The following is a 20,008-nucleotide window of genomic DNA, read 5'->3' as shown; positions in this document are numbered from 1 at the left end:
ATAGAGAGCAAGTTTCTCGTGTTAACTCTAACACTTCACTTCCTCCTGACTTCCTAGTTAGAATATGTGCTGAGCTTTAGAAATGGAAACTCAGAAAATACAAATGTAGATGGAGAAACAAAAATTGCAAATTGGTGGCTTTTCGTTGCATTTCATACAGTTTCGATGATTTCAAACACCCGAGAAATGTGAATTACGCTTCTGATGAAGTGTGTGCACTTTGAAGTTCCAAAAATGTTACATGCTAAGAATATAAAAGGGAACATGATGCTTGGGAGCGCACGGTCATGTATAGATACACTTTTGTTGTCATACCCGATGTCATTCTTGGCCTTTTTTGCTTTTTGATAACGTTTCTGTCTGTTGGTATCATTGGTAAGGTGGCATTCTGGGATGAAGTTTTGTTTTTTCAGTGTTAGTTTCTGCCTTCTACCATTTCAAATGTTATTGGAGAGTTGTATCTTTTGGGGAGAGGTTAAAGGGAAATATACTGATTCTTCTGTATGGAAGGAGTTTGAGAGGGGCATATAGGGTTGTAGGAAATGAAAGATGTGCACGTGAGCTCTCCTTTGGGGCTGAAATGGAAACTGAAGCAGCTGTTTCCACAGCTACAATAAGTGTGACTATGCAAGACTTGCACAGCTCATCTCCAGGGTGGAAATTATCTGCTGGAGTATGACAAATGCACTGCAATTAAAAATCGTTTTCCCAAATTGGAATTTGACTTGAGGACTGAAATAACATAAACAAAATAATAGATTTTTGTCTGATAAGGGCGAATAACTACTGTCAGCAGTGTAAAACTGGCAACTGTTATGTGTATTTCAACTCTCCGGGTAACTTTATTTTATATTCAGACATTTTAAAGATCATTTGTGAGAAATTCTTGAAGTCTGAAACAAGATGTAATCTGTTATTTTAAACTGTCATATTTTATATTTCCAATTTCAAATAAGACACTTTTTGAAGCAATCAAGTGTTGGAATTTGTAAATGCTTAAAGTAGTCAGTCTTCCTGTGCCAACTTTTAGTGAACAAAATGGTGACATGTATTTATCTGAACTTGTTTTGTGAGATGATGTCACAGAAATGCCAGCATTTCTTCATCCCCTTCCAGTTCTGTTCCTGCTTTATTTAGTAACAGGGATTAGTAGCTCCTTTTAGAAAGTCTGTCAGACTTGTTTCATTTCTAATATGCTGAGCACAAGTCTGCATCCAACTCAGTTATTTTTGAGACTGGGATATACTTTTACTGCCATGATTTCAGTCACCCCAAACTTCATGCTGTGGTAGACAATTTGCAGTAGAACTGGTGGTGGTGGTATTTAAAAGAAATAATAAAAAAATGGTTTGTCTGAAGATAGAAAGTCATTGTCTGTCTTCTAGTGATTAAAACACCTAGTTACTGGCCTTACTTTAGATGTAAAAATATTGCATGGGTAAAAAGTATGATTTCCAGCCCCACATAAAAAGCTGTGCTTTTAGTTCTGGAATGTTTTTAGTGGTCAGTGATGATTACAGAAATGTTTTCAGCTGAGAATGCCATTCTCAAATATTTCTAAACATACTTTTTGCCAACAGACTGCAGATGTATTATTGAAACCATGTGATAAAGGTGCAGATGTTGATGGAGAAAACAATAGTGAAAGGTATGTATTTTTCTTTCATGGCAGAATGTGTAACTTCAGTCTTGAAAAGTAAGTGTGCCAAACTGGTGATTTGTGACAACACAGTATATCCTAAGGGAGGTGAAACTAAACATAGAACTTCTCTGAAAACAGAGAGGATAAGATGGAGTTACCTTTTTATGATGATACAAAAGACGTGGAAATTTATACACTTCAAAGAGAAAATAAGTACAAGCCTATATGGTATATATCATGGGGTTTTTTGGTGAACAGCCTTATGTTCTGGGCAAGAGAAAGAGAAGTTATTTTCTTTAAAATATTTTGGCACATTTTATTGCTCTTGATAGAAGAATTACTGCTGGTAATAGTGACTAGCCAGAAGACTTTAAGTTCATTTGCAGCTTGAGTTCAGCACTGATTGAATTTCAGTTTGAGTTCAATTGACTTTTAAAATATTTACTCCTATTTTGAGAATAAAGGCCTGAGCTGGTTTTATTTCCAGCTTAGTTTAAGTCAAGTTGTTGTTTACATGCTTCAGCTTGAAATTCTGTGTGGAGAACAAAGGAGGGGGAAGCAATGTAACTTTTCCTGCCTAGAATTTTAATTCTCACTCTAAGGAGATACATTGCATATCTGCTAAAACTGGACTGGGGTATGTAAGAAAAAAAGGTTAAGGGAATGTCTAGTATTTACAGTCCAGTAAGAACTTGTATTTAAAATAACTATGTCTGTGTCTTCTTTTTAGGCAAAATAGTATATTGCTTGATGGCAATGATAGAATATCTTCAGAGCTGTTTCTGGTAAGGTTATGCTTTTGTTTATATACAGACACACAGCATCTTATGAACTTACATGAAATACAGATATGAAGAAAAACAATAAATCTAGCTTTTAAATCTTATTCATTGACCTGCTGCAAGGTTTGCGAAACCTCTGTTAGAGATCCTATTATCTCGCTTCACAGAAACTTTTGGCAGCAGAGCAAGCTTATACTTATGCATATCATGTAAGGAATGTTTTGTAATGCAAATAATTGACTACTATTGGGGGTGGGAGGGAAGCTTGTTCATAATTTCTTGAGTTAGGAAAGAAAAATTTTTTTATATTTTTTTTCCCTAGAGAATTTCCAGAAGTGTTGGAAGTGGCACTGATTAAGTGCCCGATTTCCAGTTGCTAAAGAATAATAAAATTGTTCTGTTATGTTATTTAAATACAGGATTCAAGTAGCAAGACTTGTGATCTTAATGCAAATACTGATTCAGAAGTGTCGGGGGATGGCAACGTTAATGTTTCTGAGGAAGCTCTGAGTGTCCAAGTACCACGTCTAGATCTGAAGAATGTGTCTGATGGTGACAAATGGGAAGGTAATTTTCACCCATTAGCTCGCAGTACAGTTAGTTAGTACTGGTAAATAGAACATTTGACAAAGTGGAAGCAGACAACTTAGACTATTTTTTCTTTAGTTCAATCTGAATACTATGTTCCTACACACGTGGTAGGATCGATCAAGTCATGACATAGGTCCCATCGAACTCTTTGCAACTTAATTAAGGACCTTAAAAAACCGTAAAGAAAAAACAGTCAAAGGAGCAACTAAAGAAAGCAAAAAAGCCTAAGTTTCCAACTAAAGGTTTTTGTTTAGGTTTGTTTTTTAAAGTGACTTATGGTTCACAGGACCCTGAGTCTCTCATCTAAGTCCTTAAAAACACTTTCTCTGATTATGTCAAGTAGTTAATATTCACATTGTGTCTTGTTTGTGTTTTTTTTTTTTTTTCTCTTTTAAATGTAAGCTACTGGAGTTCTAGTATTAGCTGAATTTGGCTTAAAATCACTAAACTACTCAACACAGCAATTTATATTTCATTTATTCTGAAAAATCTGTTGGTTTTGTTAAACATTGGAGGGTGTTTAAAACACTAACATGTCAGGTGTTGGTTTCCATGTCATTGGACGACTTGAAACAGCTCTAAATTTTCAAATAAAATTAAAGCTGTAGGTGCATAGTATTTCTGTGCCCCTTCTCCCTCCATTGTTTGGATTTTAGGAAAAGCAAAATGTTTGAAACATGACTTTCTCTGACAGGATTCCTTATGTTTGCAACCTTATTCTTCATGGCTTTCCAGGTTCAGCCAGCCTCTAAGCTTCTGACTTTACTGAGCTTTTTTGCTTAAATGTCTGGTAATAATTGTTTAGACTGTTGTTTATTTGTGTAAAAACATAACCCCTTTGTAACCAGAGCAAAACACTCTTGTCAGTATCTTCTTTTCAAAGTACTTATCTTTTTACATGTTACTTATATTGTTTCCTCTGCCTAGTGTTGATATTCTGAATCAACACACCTTAAAAACCACAAGTGATACAGTTTGCTAAAATACTGTGAACTGTCACCGACAGTACAATGACCACAGTCCACTTGTTTCCAATTTTAAAAACTTGCCAATGCAACTTATAGAATCATAGAATCATAGAATGGTTTGGGTTGGAAGGGACCTCAAAGATTACCTAGTTCCAACCCCCCTGCCATGGGCAGGGACACCTTCCACTACACCAGGTTGCTCAAAGCCTCATCCAGCCTGGCCTTGAACACTTCCAGGGATGGGGCACCTACAGCTTCTCTGGGCAACCTGTTCCAGTGCCTCACCACCCTCTGAGTGAAAAATTTCTTCCTTATATCTAATCAAAATCTGCCCTCTTTCAGTTTAAAGCCATTGCCCCTTGTCCTGTCACTCCATGCCCTTGTCGAAAGTCCCTCTCCGACTTGGTAGATACCATACAGATTTACTACGCAGAGACGAGGTTTTAACTTCCAACAGGCTGTTCCAGTGACAGCTCTTCTTTGGGATGCCTGTGTCATGGTCAAATGTTAGTAAGACACTGGTAACCAAGAAAGACTGCACTTAACTTCTGGTCGCTGTGTTACAAATATTGAAATTAGTGAAATATACCTGGAATGTATGTAGTTTAACAGTGCAGCATGTATTTGTATCATGTCATAGAATCACAGAACGGTTTGGGTTGGAAGGGACCTCAAATATCATCCAGTTCCAACTCCCCTGCCATGGGCAGGGACACCCTTCACGACACCAGGTTGCTCAAAGCCTCTCCTGAAGCTCAAATGGTGATAACTCATTGTTAATTTGTCACCAGTGTTGACTGCTTTCCAAATTAATTGCCTGCATGGATCCATCGTTCCTTTTACAAATGATGAGGTTTGCAACTTGTGATTGGCTTGCTTAGATTTGTAAAATATTTGCTGGTTGGCCTTCTTGAGCCCTAGCAAACTGTACATTCAGAGTATGTCGTGTCATATAGAGGTTGATTTGCAGGCATCTGAAGACACTGAGTCAAGATTTTCATTCTTGTTGCCCAAGTTAATAACTTTGTTTAAGGTTTTAAAAATAAAAAAATCATGCTTATGTTCTTGGTGTTTTATTTACATTACTTACTTGCACATTACGCTATGTTGCATCATCTGTTTGTGTTAATCTGATTTAATATGTTCTCAGAAGGTTTGTGGCTTCCATTTTCATTATTTCCTTAAATCTGCTCATAAAAGTTGCTTTGGTTTTACTTACCCAAATAGCTTTTTAACCTTTACTTTGAAAAGAAAGTAGCACATCTGTATATAAATTTATATTATAAGCTTCTTGGTAGTAAAGTCATGATATTTTGCAAGAGGTGTTATTTCACTGCAAAGTATTTTAACTTTGGCTATTCTTCAGTCCAATTTAGAATGGTCATTAGGATCTGAGCCTTCTAAGGCACTGCAAGTCCTTGTGGCGTTCCAGTGAAGTAGGTGGGGTTTGTGAAGAAATCTGTACTAGTCCAAATCTTGTTACAAGATTTGAGTTATTAAAGCCTGTGTGATAGAAAACTTAAAGGCTTGTAACCAACAGAGTTCTTGGAAATGGACATCAAATGCTTGCTGGCTTAAGGCAAAAATGCAGATCAGTTTGTTTATATTTCTGAGGTTTTTTCCTGCATTTGTCCTGCTTTTTGGAAATTGCCACCATCTCTATTTTACAAGCTGTGAGCAAAAACATATTTAGAACTTGTCTTTTGTTAATGTGAGGATGCATGAGACTCTTACTAAACTACAGTTAAGTCTTTACTATTCCTGTGTCAGTTCTTTGTAAACCTTTTCAGTGAAAAGTTCAAATTTGCCAAGGACTGAGCATCCTTACCTGCCATTGAAATTACTTGGAAGCTGAGAGTGCTCAGGGCCTGGCCCAAAAGATGGGATGTTTTTCCCTGGTACTGTATCTTCCTGCTTTACATGTTATGTATAGTTTGTTCTGACTGTGCTGTGTGTTCACTTTAGTATTTTTGCCATTCTTTTTCATTTTATTAGCGCCATGCCCTATCACTTTTCCCCTCATTGATTTCAAAACAATGCATCTGCAGAGAGAAGGGGAGGGTAAGTATGGTTCGCCATACGTTCAGTTATCTGCCTTTTGATAGTTTATGGTTTGCTTTCTAACTAACCCTTCACCTGCTGTCCCTTATATCTTGGGAATGTTCTGATCTGCCGGTTTTTTGTTTACTTTTTTCCAAAAGGTCCCCTTCTTGTGTCTTGTACTGTGTAAACAGGCAAGATTATACCTTAAAAACAAAATGAAAAATCCCAATAGTACTTAGTAAACAATGGAAAGCAGGTACAAGGGTTATTTTTTTAAAGATTACTTTGTGGGTTTTATTGTTGTTCTGCACACTTTGAACCCAGTTTTCAAATTTCTGATTTGAACTGGAAAATGTAGGCAACTCTCTGAAAGGAAAAGGGGGGTGGGATTTTAAATTTAAGTGCTTGGAAGGCCATATCAGCTTTTTGTTAGACAGTGAGAAAACCATATCTGAGAACTGTAAGGGCTGTTAGCAACTAACTTTTTATAGGGATTTGAAAAAATTGGTTGTTTTGGAATCCCCTGCCTAAAAGAAATCACCTTCCACAAATTAAGAAATCTCTTTTTCTCAGTGGTGTCAAGATGGATTTAAACTTAAAAACCCAACAGCGCTCCCTTACAAAGACTTAAGCCAATAGGTATTGTAGTTAAAGAGGTATTGTCAGGCTTATCTGCTACCAAACCAAGAGGATGATCTTTCAAAGTACATGCATAAGGTATGAAAATTAATTTCCACAGCAAAATTTTGCAACAAACAATAAATTTGATTAGTGAATAAGGCTCTTGTACACCGTTGAACTGTTCAGAAACGCATATTCCCAAGATACACTTTGAAAAAGGGATCCTAGTGTGCATACTTCATTTCAGTACCTTTTTCTTTCAGTTGTTATATGACAGAATTTGTAGCTTTCTGATGTATTTCAATGTTTTTATTCACGTTGTGTATGACACCACATCCTTTATAGCATACAAGACTAAGCATTGACTATGTGTTTTTGTTTCCTTTTGACTCTTGTTTATAATTCTGTTAACAGAAAAGTACCATTTTGTGTCACTTTTTTATCTTCTAGATCCATTTCCTGCTTTCAAATCTTGGCAGGAGGACAGTGAGTCTGGAGAAGCTCAGCTTTCCCCACAGGCTGGAAGGATGACTAATCATCCGCTGGAAGAGGACTGTCATCCGATATTGTCGCATCGTAGTTTGGATTTTGGGCAAAGCCAACGTTTCTTACATGATCCAGAAACGTTAGATTCTTCATCCAAAGCACTTTCTTTTGTTAGGTATGTATTTTAATGCAATGTGTTGAGTGGCAGGGTAGGAGATGTTACTGCCAGTATGAAAATACAGCTGTTTAAGAACCTCATGGGTTTTAATGATATGAGTTAATTGAAGACCAAGGTCAAATATAGCATTATATGGCCATTTGGCTCTTCTGCCTGCCTGGGAACTGCCATAGTGAGCCAGACCAGAGGTTCATCTGAGTTCATGTCTCTCAGTGGCCACTGGCAGATGCTGAGGGAAAGAGTATAAAAATAGGGCAAGCTTGCACAGATTTCCCTGGCATTTCGTCAGGGCTTATGACAGTCTGCTGTAATGGTGCTTCCTGGGCTGAAGATACTATTCGTATCCTTTGTTTACCAGTCTTTAGTGGACTGCTGGTCTATGATTTTATGTAAGTTTTTGTCCTTTTTTTCAGTAGCATGAATATCTATTTTCATGTTGCATAATTTTGGATTTGTTTTGTATGTCATGTAAAGAGAGACAGATTCTACAAACCATTGCAACTAAAGGGTGCAGTAATGGTCTGGGCAGGTTCTTCACTTGGGCTGGGGAAAGCCTTCGTTCAGAAGAGTTATAGCTGTCAGAGGGAGAGGCGTGGGGTAGCAGTACAGGGGAGAAGTAGGGTTCTTAGTGCAGGTCCTCTGCTGCAGATTTAGAGGTTCAAGCCTGTTTAACCCAGCGTATGAAAGCAGAGTTGTAACTAAACAAGCTGTGATTTATTTGTGTGGCACTGAGGAGTGCGACCCTCCAAAACAGTAAATGACCTGGGACCTGTGCTGTCTATCTGTAACCTGTGCTGAGTATCCAGTAACTTAGATAAGTAGTTTAGCCACCAGAAAGTTCTGAACTGCTTTAATGACAATGTAATTAACAGTACATTAGTTTGTTACACTTGAATTTCAAATGCTGTTTTTCACCAAAGAGCTATTTCTGTTCGGGGTATTACTGAAATTAGAGAGAAAAAAATAACACGTCCCATTTTGAAGGCAGCAGATCTCAAAGCATTTTGATTCAGTAAGTAAATAGCTGTGACTGAAAACATGAAAAGAATGAATTATGAACTGGAGAAAAAAAATTGAAATTAGTGATCTGTTACTCAAATATACAAGTTGTTTGTACTCATTTCATTATTTAAATGACGTTTTAAAAATGTTTTTGATGCAGAACACGAAGAGCATCCTTTAGCTCAAAAGATGACAAAAGGGAAGACAAGACACCTTATCAGCTTGTCAAGAAATTACAGAAAAAAATAAAGCAATTTGAGGAACAATTTGAAAAAGAGAAGAACATTAAGGTACATTATCCCTTCTGCTTGTACTTGGGATAAATGACTGCACAGTAGAGCTAAGTTACTTCTTGTAGTTCATCACTCATGAACTAACTGTGGGATCACAGGTGATTAAAAATTGTTACACACTGCTGCCTACCAAAGTGAACTGAATGGCCACAGTCGTAGAAAATGTGCTTTAATGCCTGAGGTCAAAGAAGGGCAAACAGTGACCCTTATGCACTGAGGCTGATGGGACATAGATGAGACGTATGGAGAGAGAAAAGCCTCTTACCACTCTCTAGCTCAACTGCTGATGTCTTGTTTCAAATTTGTTTTCACAAGTGTTGTCCGTTACGTTGGCGCAGAGATCTGATCTGGTACGAAGAGTGGCATCCAGGTTACTAGTCACATTCGCTGTCATAAATATTACCAAATCTTGAAATAAACATTTATATACAAGCTTTAGTGTGTGTGTTTTCATAAAACGTAGTTTGTTTGTGTTACTTTTCAGCCCTCCTATAGTGATATTGCAGCCAATCCAAAAGTTTTGAAGTGGATGACTGAACTTACCAAATTGAGAAAGCAAATAAAAGGTAAGGGATGCTACAGTTTCTGGCTTTCTACAAATGCAAATGAGCTACATGACTAAAACGGCTAAGTCATTCAGTCAAATTCCACAGGACAGTAAAAATATTTCATTTCTAGATTCTGAACTATTCAAAAATTAAAATCAAATTATTCTTGTGGCTTTGTTTTTAGCTCATTAGAAGAGAAACTTTCACTATGCGAACTGTTATGTCCCTTTATTTGCAGTTGAACTGAGAGTTACGTCTTTTAAACCTTTGGATTGAGTAATTTTTCTTATTTCAGATGCAAAGCAGAGGAGCTCAGATGGAGAATTCATACCTCAAACACGTCCACGAAGTAACACACTTCCAAAAAGCTTTGGTTCCTCTCTTGACCAAGAGGATGAAGAAAATGGAGATGAGATGCGGGTTGTGCAGAAAGAGAAGAAGCCCACCAAGGAAGCTACACTTGAACTCATTTTGAAAAGATTAAAGGAAAAACGAGTTGAGAGATGTTTGCCAGAAGATATAAAAGTAAGCATGAAGTTATGGATAGGCTGTTTCAAAGAGAATAACAGAGGGAAGTAGAGCGCTGCCAGATACTTCAGATAATCACTGTATTGACAAAGCGATGCCCCTGTCTAGCAGCCCTTTACCAAGCCCTCGTATTTCACTCTCTGGGGAAGTGATTGAGATGAACCACACTTTCCTTGCTCACTCTTTATTGAAATATTTACAAGTATGTGCTGACAATATTGGACAGCTTTAAATAGCTGAAGGTAGGATGTGTGGTATTAACCAAGTAAGTTTGGCTAAGGCATCTGTATAGCTGATAATGTAGAAAAATTCTTGACGTGAATTGTGCTTGAGTAAACGTGAATTAATCTTCTGACAGAAAATGACAAAGGACCATTTGGTAGAAGAGAAAACATCTCTCCAGAAAAGCCTCCTGTATTATGAAAGTCAACACGGCCGGCCGGTAATACTCGGTTTACTTCATCAAACTATATTAACGTAGCGTAGACAACAGTAACTCTTATGCAGTAGTAATACCAGAACTTAATGCTGGTGTGAGGATTTTTTTTTTTCTTCTCCAAAACACAAAAGCTATCCATTGGTTTCCATGTTGCCGTCAGAGGAAGTTATTATGTTGACTTCTAAAAAAAAAAAAATTATGTATTAATAGGCCCTTTTTCCACAGAGCAGTAGATTATTGGAGTTTGCAAAGTGATTGGTGTTGTTTGGTGCCTTATTTGTCTGTGAAACAAAGAGAAATCTGAAAAATAAATGATGCTATTGAATTTCTTGGGAAGAGACCTGAAATGTTGTTCTGGATTTCACAAAAATAGAAATGAAAAGACACTTTTTTCTGTTTTGCAAGTATGTGGCATGTATCTTATATAATTGGAGATATGGAAGTTAGAGTAAGCGACTAGCAATTAGTGCCTAAAATTCTGGGTTTTTATCTTGGACAGTGATCAGCATCACTAGTCCAGTCACAAGATCTTTCCAGTTACTAGTCTATCAGCCTTCTGGACTTGGCACACTAGCTTTATAATCAGCACTGCAGTATAAATCTCATCAAACCTCTCGGCCTAAAATCCAAGGAAGAATAATGATCTTGGAGATACTGGCACTGATTCTACAGTCCCCTTAGGGAGAAAATGCCAGTAACTGTTCGGGGTAGCCTTTAGATTCATTATGTTAGTGTACACAGTGACCCAGAATTGAGAGTAAATCACGTATCAGATAAAATCTCTCTATAGTTTCATTTTTTTTCTTCTTTCCCCTGTCGTTTCTGTAGAATCATCATCATTGCTAGGCACACAATCTTCTCCTCCAGTTCTTGGTCCCTTTTTTTTCTTCTTTTCCATAGGTCTTTAAAGGGTTTGCTTCTACTGAAGCACTCCTAACTTATAGGAAGTCTTCAAAACTCCTTCCTGAAAAATGGAGGGAGTTAAAATGAGAAAAGAGAGGAGGAAAAAGCACCCACTTACTCTCCTTTGTCTGCATAAATGCCATTTCATACACACAATTCAAACTAATTTTGAGTTCCTAATTGGAATGTATGTGGCCTGGCACGAGAAGCATACCGCTTTGTGTTTGCTTATATATTATTGAGTGACTGGTATAATTAATTCTGTGGTTTCTCTGCCTTTAGGTTACTAGAGAAGAAAGACATATTGTGAAGCCACTTTATGACAGATACAGACTTGTAAAACAAATGTTAACTAGAGCAAGCATTACTCCTATTCTTGTGAGTAAAACAAACGCTGTTTCTATTCTTTTCCACTTCTGAATTGCTAGGCTGCCTTTAGAAGAGCTAGTAGTACTGTTCCATAAAATACACCTTTCTTGTGCAAGTTACAAGATGTTGTTGTCATCGTACTTGAGGCGTTTGATTTACTGCTGAGAGCAAAGCAGTTCAAAGCTGTCTGTGTCCTTGATGGCTTTTAGGAGGTAAATGGTTCTCGATGGAAGTAAATAAGCTGTTCCGACTTGCCTTGGCTCAGATGTTCCCAAGTCACTGCGCTAGGCAGGGATCTGCGGTACAGATTGTACTCCAGTCCTCCCAAGAATAGTAACACCAGTTGCAGTGAAGCTTGCCTCCCTTCTGCACTGCAGGTTACTGTCACCAGAGGCATGAGTGATAGGATGTCCGTAAGAACCATTTCATTCCTTCATGCTTCCCCAGTGTGAGACATGTTATCAATGTCTGCACCATCTGTACAACATCTGTGCTTTTTCATTGTGTTTTCACTTCATTTCCTTCTGACTTACAGAGCTTTCTATTCTTTTCTTTCCTCTCTCTGTGGTCTTGTAAGAGATGAGGAAGAAAAGTTTTCATACTGTGCAAGGAGATTGATGTAGCGTTGTTTATGGTACCTGTAAAACGGGGAGGATGACAGCCAGCTGGCTTTGTTCTTCATGAGCTATAATCAAAACCTTGCATGCTGACCCAGACTTGCAAGAAAACAGTTCTGATATTGGCTGTTTGACTCTCGTAGAAGGGAGGGACTGCATAGCTGACGTGAGATAATCTCTTTACATACAGAGAGTTCTCTGCCAGATTTACATAGCTGGGCAGGGGCTTACTCAGCAGGAACCTAATCGGCTGTTTACGTTGACTTTGACTGTCCTTAGCTGTCCCCTTTAAGCTGAAGTAAGTTGACACAAAGGAAGCAGTTCAAGATCATTCCTTTCTTGCACATACGTTTTTGGGTAGCTGCTCTTACAGAAAAATGTGATTTACATTGCAGTCATGTTTCAGTTTAAAGGCTGTTATATCAGTATCACTTTTTGAACTTCAGAAACACAGGTTGCTCTTAAATAAGTCTGCATGACTAGTGAGTCATAGGCTATTGGTGGTGCCCTTGACTGGTTGTTTTATCCCATCTCTCACCTCAGAAATCTGACTCTTCAGCTGAGATGCATTTTATATTATCAGTAGCCTTATAACTAATATAATAGTAATTCTTTTTTTTATTATTAATTTTTTATTGTGAAATAAAGGGATAGGTGATAGCCAACTAAATGGATTTTAAATTCAGAAGATCTTGGTGACATAATTCCTAAATCTGTGCTGCAGGCAACATCTATAAAATATTTCTCACAGGCCTCTGCTTTTGAAACCTCTAAGATAGAAACATGGAGTTCTCTAATGACCAAGGATTGTTCAGTGGTAGCTTCTAGGTAGGCTGTATTCAGTGCTAGGTATTTCAAGAATTGCTTTTTGATTTATATGACACTTGCTTGCACGAGATATCTCCTACAATACCACAGTGTACTAATCACATACACTGAAGCCTGTATGGAAATGTCCAAAGAAACAGGATGCTATTTACCTTCCATGAACTAAAGTTTTTTGACAGGTCGTTGTCTGCGTGGCTTTCCTGTTCCACCTTCCTCCTGTTCAGATAGTCCGTCTGTGGAAATTGCTTATGTTGTCCAGGCATAATGGATGAGCAGGGCATAGTTGCATGTGTGCAACAGGCAGGTGATAGTAATACCTGTACAGCACAGTGGCGCCTGTCTTAGGCTGAAGTTCAAAGGCTTTTGACTGTGAGGTGGCAATAGATCACTTCTATGTGGCATTTCCTATTGCTGGGCTTCAGGAGTGATCTAGAAACTGGCAGTAGTATTGCCAATGTACGCCTGGCACAAGGTAAAGAACAGCTTTGGCCTTGTGCAACTTAATTTTTATAATCTCCCTGTGGTTTGGGAGGAACAAGAGGTAACATGACATTCAGAGATATCTTTGTGCTTTATACAAATGCTTTCTACAAAACATGGGGGAGGAGAAAGCGTGAGTGCTTTTTATTTCAAGCCAGAATGAGAATATTAGAGTTTCAGGTATTTTAACTTCGAGGTCAAGGATACTTTGGGCATCTGAGCTTTTTGGGTTATGTGGTTGTTTTGTCTGTGCTCTGTAAATGTTTGCAGTCTTTTATTCTTCTGAAAGAAGAAATACCTTTAGGTATTAGGTGACTTGAACAAAATTCTCACTGCATGCAGCATTTAATGACTAATTGCACATAATGAAACAAACTTAAATATTTGCAGGGGTCACCATCTACCAAGAGGCGGGGGCAGATGTTACAGCCCATTATTGAAGGTGAAACTGCCCATTTTTTTGAAGAAATTAAGGTGTGTAAAGTGCGTTTTTAAAAAATACTTCCCACCACTTGTAATCAAGAACTACAAATATTTCATGTTTGTTTTGAATTTCTGCTTTGACCTTCAGGAAGAAGAGGAGGAAAGTGATGGTTTGTCTACAGACCTGAACGATATCTTAAAAACTGCTGTCCAAACACAGTCTGTTTTAAGCCCAGTTGAAAACTCTGAATCTGATGTTGAAGATGGTCAAGAGAAACTGACCCGGGACCTTAGGCTGTCAAGCACCCGCGCCGCTTCCATGTGTGTAAAATTAAGAAATGGCTGATTCCATTCTAGAAGTTGCAATTATTGCCCTTGCAGTTACAATGCCAAATATGTGGTGTTGGGTGGGAGTGACACGTTCAGCACTTCTTAGGAAGTGTTTGGCTTGAACAAGTGTTCTTTCCTCTGGCGTGTCTGACTAAGATCTTTTTGTATTTGGTGAATTGTTTAGTTCTTCTAAACCTTCTTCAGCCTTACTTGAGCTGTGTAGACAGCAGAAAATTTACACCCTTTTATTGCATGTTCTTTATGAGCAAGACAAATTTATTATTAGTGTAGATGGCTCAGTTGTTTTTGAGTACGCTTTGAAGAATTTAAATTTTATTGCATGACCAACAGTATTTTTGTTTCACTTGAAATCTTCAGGCCTGAATTATTGGAGCAACTGTGGAAAGCCAGAGCTGAAAAAAAGAAGCTACGTAAGACATTACGAGAATTCGAAGAGGAGTTTTATCAGCAGAATGGAAGGTTTGTTTAGCACAAAACCAGATGCTGGACAGCAGCCTCGTTTTGTAGCCAAGTTGTTGTTGTTTTGTTTTGGTTTGTTTTTTTTTCCAACTTTCTTTGGAATGTTGGATAAATGTTGCCAAATGGAATCTGATCTGTTTTAATCTCTGCTATGAATATAATCTCCTGAAGGCGATAGCATTGTTGTGTATTTTTAATAGTGGAGGAAGCCTGCTCCTAAGTTTTGCTTCCTCTGTTACAGTCTGTAGAGCATAATGATGAAAATGGAAGAAATTATGAAAATGGAATTTAAAAAAATAACATTTTAAAATACTTATTAAAAGGGTTTTTTTTTTAATATTTAAAAAACCCCTCAGATTATCCCTCTCTTTTTAACATAGGGCAGGGAAGTTTGCCTAAGTAGGCAAACTGTGTTCCAGTAGGTCAGTCCTGACAGTGAATATTTGCTTTACCAGTAAAGAGGTTGATCGTTTTTCTTCTTCTCTGTATTGTTTAGTTCTAGGCTTCTTATTTGAGTATATGTTGTTATGGATTTGATTGAGCTGCTGCCCACTGTGTGTAATGTGAGGTTTTTTGAGGTGTATCACCTCAAAATGAAACTAACAATACTCTTAAGAGGTCAGTCGCTTTCTAGACTGGCAGACATTCTCACTTAACTGTACTTTTTATTGTATTTCTCCTTAACTATAAACTCCTGGACCATTGGTCACACAAATTCCACTAACATGGCTTCATCATGCACAAACTGAATTTGAGACATAACTCCTTTTGACTTTAATGACAAATAATGAGGTTGTTAATGAAGGGTTGATTTATAAATAAGTCAGATTAATTTATTATAGTCCAGTCTTAGATAGCAGAGAATTATTCTTATTTATCAATTTGTGGGTCAGTCTACATACAGTGAAAATGCAGATCGAATTAAATTTGTATTTTTCTGTAACATCTACACAGGATCTGAAACTAAAGTCTTCATACCCTGTTAATAAAATCTCCAGAAGAGCTTAAGAGAATGATTAGTAAACAATGCTGCAACAATTGTGCTGTATAAACGCTGCTGGGTTTTTCTGTTCAGTTTTTTAGGTGATAGCAGTTGTAACTACAATGAACTAAAATATAACAATGTCTCTTATTATTGGTGAACAAGCTGCCAAAAATGTTTTTATCTGCCCTAAGATAACTGCACATAGCTGCTTTTGTGTTTGGCTTGCTGCAGGGTGGAGGATTTTCTTGAAACTTAGATGTGCTTCTTTTTACAGGAACGTACAGAAAGAAGATCGAGTTCCGATGCTTGATGAGTACAGGGAGTACAAGAAAATCAAAGCCAAACTTAGGCTGCTAGAAGTCCTTATCAGCAAACAAGATTCTTCAAAATCCATTTAAATTGTGTTCCTCCAAACCACTGAATAACATGCTGTTTCCGTGTACTACCACTGTACTTGTTGGGTGCTGGTGTTCATTTGTCACGCGCTGTTGAAAGAATCCGGTTTGTGCACTTTATCGTGGTGCCACTATAACACGTTTGAAGGGTAAGTAGGTCTTGTCTAGAGAGCAAATAAGATTTTTCAGTTCGAGACTGCTCTATCCAACTTTAGCAAACACAGTTTCCATCAAAGTTTTGTAGTACAGATGCATCCATCTTTTTCCAAAACAACCATTTTTTTTTTCCTTTAGCATTCAAGAACTTTGAGACTTTTGTTATTACCAACTTTTTACATTATTGAAGAAATTATTAATACCATAATGCTACACTGAACTACTCCTCTTCCCTATTTTTTAATTACGAGGGAAAAAAACGTCAGCAAATTAAACGTACAGCTCTTTTTCCTGGAACGTTTTAAAAAACAGACTGAAATTCCTTTCCAAGGACTGCTGTGGAACAACTTTAATTTTTGTTATTCAAAATTGCACCTGTAACTCAGTAATAATTAACATCTATGGAGTTTGCTCATTAGTGGTCACGTTTCCTCCTTGATAAAGATGACAGTGGACAGACCAGAAAGTGACCTTGCTTAGTGTCTTTTAAAACTTGGAAAACTGACAAGTTATATCACACGCTGCCTACAGGACTTACGTTACTGCTGTTCATTTTATCATTTTATCGGTTAATCAGCTAGTGGTGACATGGTGTTTTGTCTGAATTGGATACTGCATCTCCACTTTCGGAAGATTTGAGGAACATAATGAACATTTGGGTGTGTGGGAAAGCTGATGGCGCTCAGACTTGCGTAGCTCCAGCAGAAAAGAGCTGGCTTAGGACAGTTAAAATTCCACTGTACCTGAAATAAGTATGGTATCAAGGGCTAAAATCAGTGTAGTTAATGCACACCACAGGGTGAGCTGTCGGTTTCGAGGGAAAAAATTAACTGCTGTTTATCGCCGTTTTGTTTTACAGTTGGAGAATAATAATAATAATAAGTTACCTAACCCTTATGATATAAGCAAAACAGTTTATGGGCCTTGCATGATTTAGCTTCAGAGTTGAAACTAAATAATGTTTTGAGTATCACATCTGCTGTGCTGAATGATGATTTAGCTACTCGCTTTGTGCTCTGCAACAGCCATCAGCAGCTGGTTTTGATCTGGCAAAATCTTAAGTGTTAATTTTAGCTGGTGCTTTCTCAGTTGTTTTTTTTTTCTGCAGTGTATGGGTTTGATTGTGGCCATGTTTTGCATGCACCTACTCTCACTGCATGTTTTTATGACGGGCTAATGTCAACGTAGCTGTTATTCACACTGCTTTATGAAAGACCAAAAATGAACTTTGTCACAATGTCAGAAATGGCTAGCATGTAACCTCATAGGCTTGCTGTTCTGTCATGAAGCATATGAAATAGGTTGAAAGTAGGATTTTTAGTGCTCAGAGTTCATCTGCGTACTGTAGAATACTTCTTGTTTTGTTTTACTCTGCTTGTAGGCATGTAATTTTGGAATTCACAAAAAAAAGCACTAAAACTATTGAGCACTGGTGGTATGCCTTTTTTTTTTTTGTTGTTTTGTTTTTTAAACTGCAAAATAATCTGGGACCTTAGAGAATTATGAAGTTAAACTAGTCTTGAGACCATTTATCGATTTTATTCAGTTCCATTGTGCAATGTACACTTCAGTTACTTTTCTATCAGTCTGCAAACACGGGTGTATCCAAACATTGAAACTAATGTGTACTGTATAGTGTTGTACATGAATGTTTGTGTTTTATATACCACATGCAAAATGTCAATATGCACTATTTAAATGTTTTAAATAATATATTCCTCCTTTATAATGCTTAAATCTATATGATTCCAATATTTTTATAAGTGAGTGAGTGATCAGACTGGTTCCAATTCAGAATTAACAGCTGCTTTGTGTTTGTTATGCAGTGTTTGGCTGTTTATTCAGTATAGTAGATAAGCATGGCAACAGTTATGCTGCGTGTGTTTTGTGCCATCCTTGTTGAGCAATAAATAAACGGTAGAGCTAGGCATTTTGTGATATAACAGTTTTACTTTGGTAAAAGCAAAACCTATATATCTATATGGATATATAGATATGAAATATATATAACTAAACCAGATATAATTGCATTGCTATGTCTGGTGCTCATTGTATAGACTTTTATAATAAAAGTACCTTAACCTTTATTGTCATATATCTTTGTTTCTCATCATGCTTTCTCCTCCGCTGCCATCTCTCAAAAAAGTGCTGAGTCCTTCGCTATTCCTGGACGTGTTTGTAGTTTCAAGGTGTTGCTGAGGCAGGTCCAAATTCCGCAGCGTGCCAGCAGAGCCACTCGCACTGGCGGTGTCCGACACAGCCCTTGGTGAAGCTGCAGCAGTTTAAGTGTTATTTGGCCTGTTTAGACTCTGCTTCTCAGCAGCCACAGCAAGAAAGTGACCAAATCGGCTCCTGAACTGGCAGCTTGGCTTATGGTGTGATGAGAGCTTCAGTTCCTGCCAGGGTGCCAACCTGCTGTGGGGTGACGCAGGAGCAAACCGTGAGTCTTGCTCATTCCTGTGCCAACAGTGGCAGCTTTGGGAGTAGACGGGGCAGAGAAGCTGATTCAGCCATTACTGGGCTAGTGAATTCACTGCCAGTGAATACACCTTCAGCTGGTGAGCAGTATTTGATTGTGTCTCCATATACATAATGATCTCTTGGCCTTAAAATCAGTATCACAGCAGTCACTGCTGCGTTTGTGGACAGAAAAAGCTGTTATTGCACACGCTTCTGTAAACACAAGATGATGCTTTTCCTCTGGACCAAATAGATATTTTTTTTTTTTTATAGTATATTGATGTAAGTTCACATGAAAAGTGATTGTGCTCTTTCAGTCTGACTCTTCTGTTGTATTTTGTGTAAATCCACCTTTCTTCAGTCTAAGGCCTGGCAGGGGACAGAACAACTCCTGAAGGTGAAGACTCTGCTTGTGGATCCGTAGCAGTGCAGGTGAATGGGAAGAAGAAAAACAAGGAGGAAACAGGGAGAGGAAACAGAAGGCAGCCTTCAGTATGCTCTGTGGGGTGGGACAGAATAACCTTCCTTCTGATCACATCTTTCTTCTGAAGATGGGGGGGAAAGAAAGCACAAATTCTTAGGACACTGGCTTGAAGAATGAACAAGGTTGTTACAGATCTCTTCTTCAGTCCTCCATTTTTCCTTAGCAGCATTTATTCAATGAAGCTTGCTCTGATCAAGATGCTTGTGAGAAGACAAAAATCCCTCAAATAGTGGTTTGGTGGGAACTGTTTAAAATCCATTCACTACAAAGCAATGAACTAAGATTTTAATGAAGGAAAATAACCCTGTGTTAAAAAAACATTAGCCAAAAAGGAGGAGGAACAAGTATTTCTGAGGCTGAAAAAAGCTCAGTGATGCTGGGACAAGCCTCGCTGAAAAAACAGCTCTGAGACAACAGAAGTCTACAGTATTCCAAGCTTTACCTCTGTAAACAGGTTTGCTTGGAGCTTTTACGTGATTGCAGGGCAAGAAGCTTGCTGGGAAAAGTGAGGCAGGCTATAAAGAGGGTTTCCCGTGCCCCAGAGGAGTAGAGCCAAGGATGAGGAATGCTCGAAAGTCTTCTGTGAAGTCCCGGGTAAGTAACTGGGTCTAAGGGTTTGGGGACTTCTTTCTATGAGAGATGTTGCCAGGAGGAGGAAAGGTCAGAGATGCCAAAGGTGCAATACATCTGCTTTCCTGCATGTCAGGCTATTGAATAATCAATTGAGATCATCAGTGACCTGTGTTTTCTGAGACAAGTGGCCTGGGAGACTGCATAGTAACAAGAGCCCTTGGGAAGGGAAGAGGTGGTTTTATTTTAAACTGGTCCCTTTTAGAAGAGAGAGGATGTTCTGGCTTGGCCAGGAGACAGAAGTACAAACTCAGTGAACCTTCACAGGCAAACCAGTACTTGGCTACATCGTGCTGCTGGGCTGAAGTGATCTCTTTCTGGGTCCCTTCAACTGCCCATCTGCTCCC

At 38.1% G+C, this 20,008-nt stretch overlaps 1 protein-coding gene across 3 annotated transcripts in view; it reads left to right on the top strand.

The window, feature by feature from the left end:
* FAM13B (family with sequence similarity 13 member B) overlaps positions 1-18,048 on the top strand; it is a 50,325-nt gene extending 32,277 nt beyond the window's left edge. Inside the window, exons 12-25 of one of the 3 annotated variants that reach the window (XM_086621359.1) lie at positions 1,581-1,648; positions 2,373-2,427; positions 2,844-2,991; positions 5,979-6,044; positions 7,098-7,308; positions 8,474-8,603; positions 9,091-9,172; positions 9,450-9,679; positions 10,041-10,124; positions 11,307-11,402; positions 13,709-13,792; positions 13,890-14,062; positions 14,450-14,551; positions 15,811-18,048. In XM_086621359.1, coding sequence (XP_086477485.1) covers positions 1,581-1,648; positions 2,373-2,427; positions 2,844-2,991; positions 5,979-6,044; positions 7,098-7,308; positions 8,474-8,603; positions 9,091-9,172; positions 9,450-9,679; positions 10,041-10,124; positions 11,307-11,402; positions 13,709-13,792; positions 13,890-14,062; positions 14,450-14,551; positions 15,811-15,934 — 1,653 coding nt within the window. In that variant the 3' untranslated portion in view covers positions 15,935-18,048. The remainder of the gene's footprint in view (positions 1-1,580; positions 1,649-2,372; positions 2,428-2,843; positions 2,992-5,978; positions 6,045-7,097; positions 7,309-8,473; positions 8,604-9,090; positions 9,173-9,449; positions 9,680-10,040; positions 10,125-11,306; positions 11,403-13,708; positions 13,793-13,889; positions 14,063-14,449; positions 14,552-15,810) is intronic. The other 2 variants (XM_086621360.1, XM_086621361.1) reach the window with 2 other exon arrangements.
* Positions 18,049-20,008: the final 1,960 nt, after the last annotated feature.

The sequence above is a fragment of the Tauraco erythrolophus genome, chromosome 16, assembly GCF_009769465.1.
Source record: "Tauraco erythrolophus isolate bTauEry1 chromosome 16, bTauEry1.pri, whole genome shotgun sequence".
In the NCBI taxonomy this organism is placed as follows: Eukaryota; Metazoa; Chordata; class Aves; order Musophagiformes; family Musophagidae; genus Tauraco; species Tauraco erythrolophus.
Note: the sequence above shows the minus strand (reverse complement) of the source record. Positions and strands in the feature narration are given on the sequence as shown.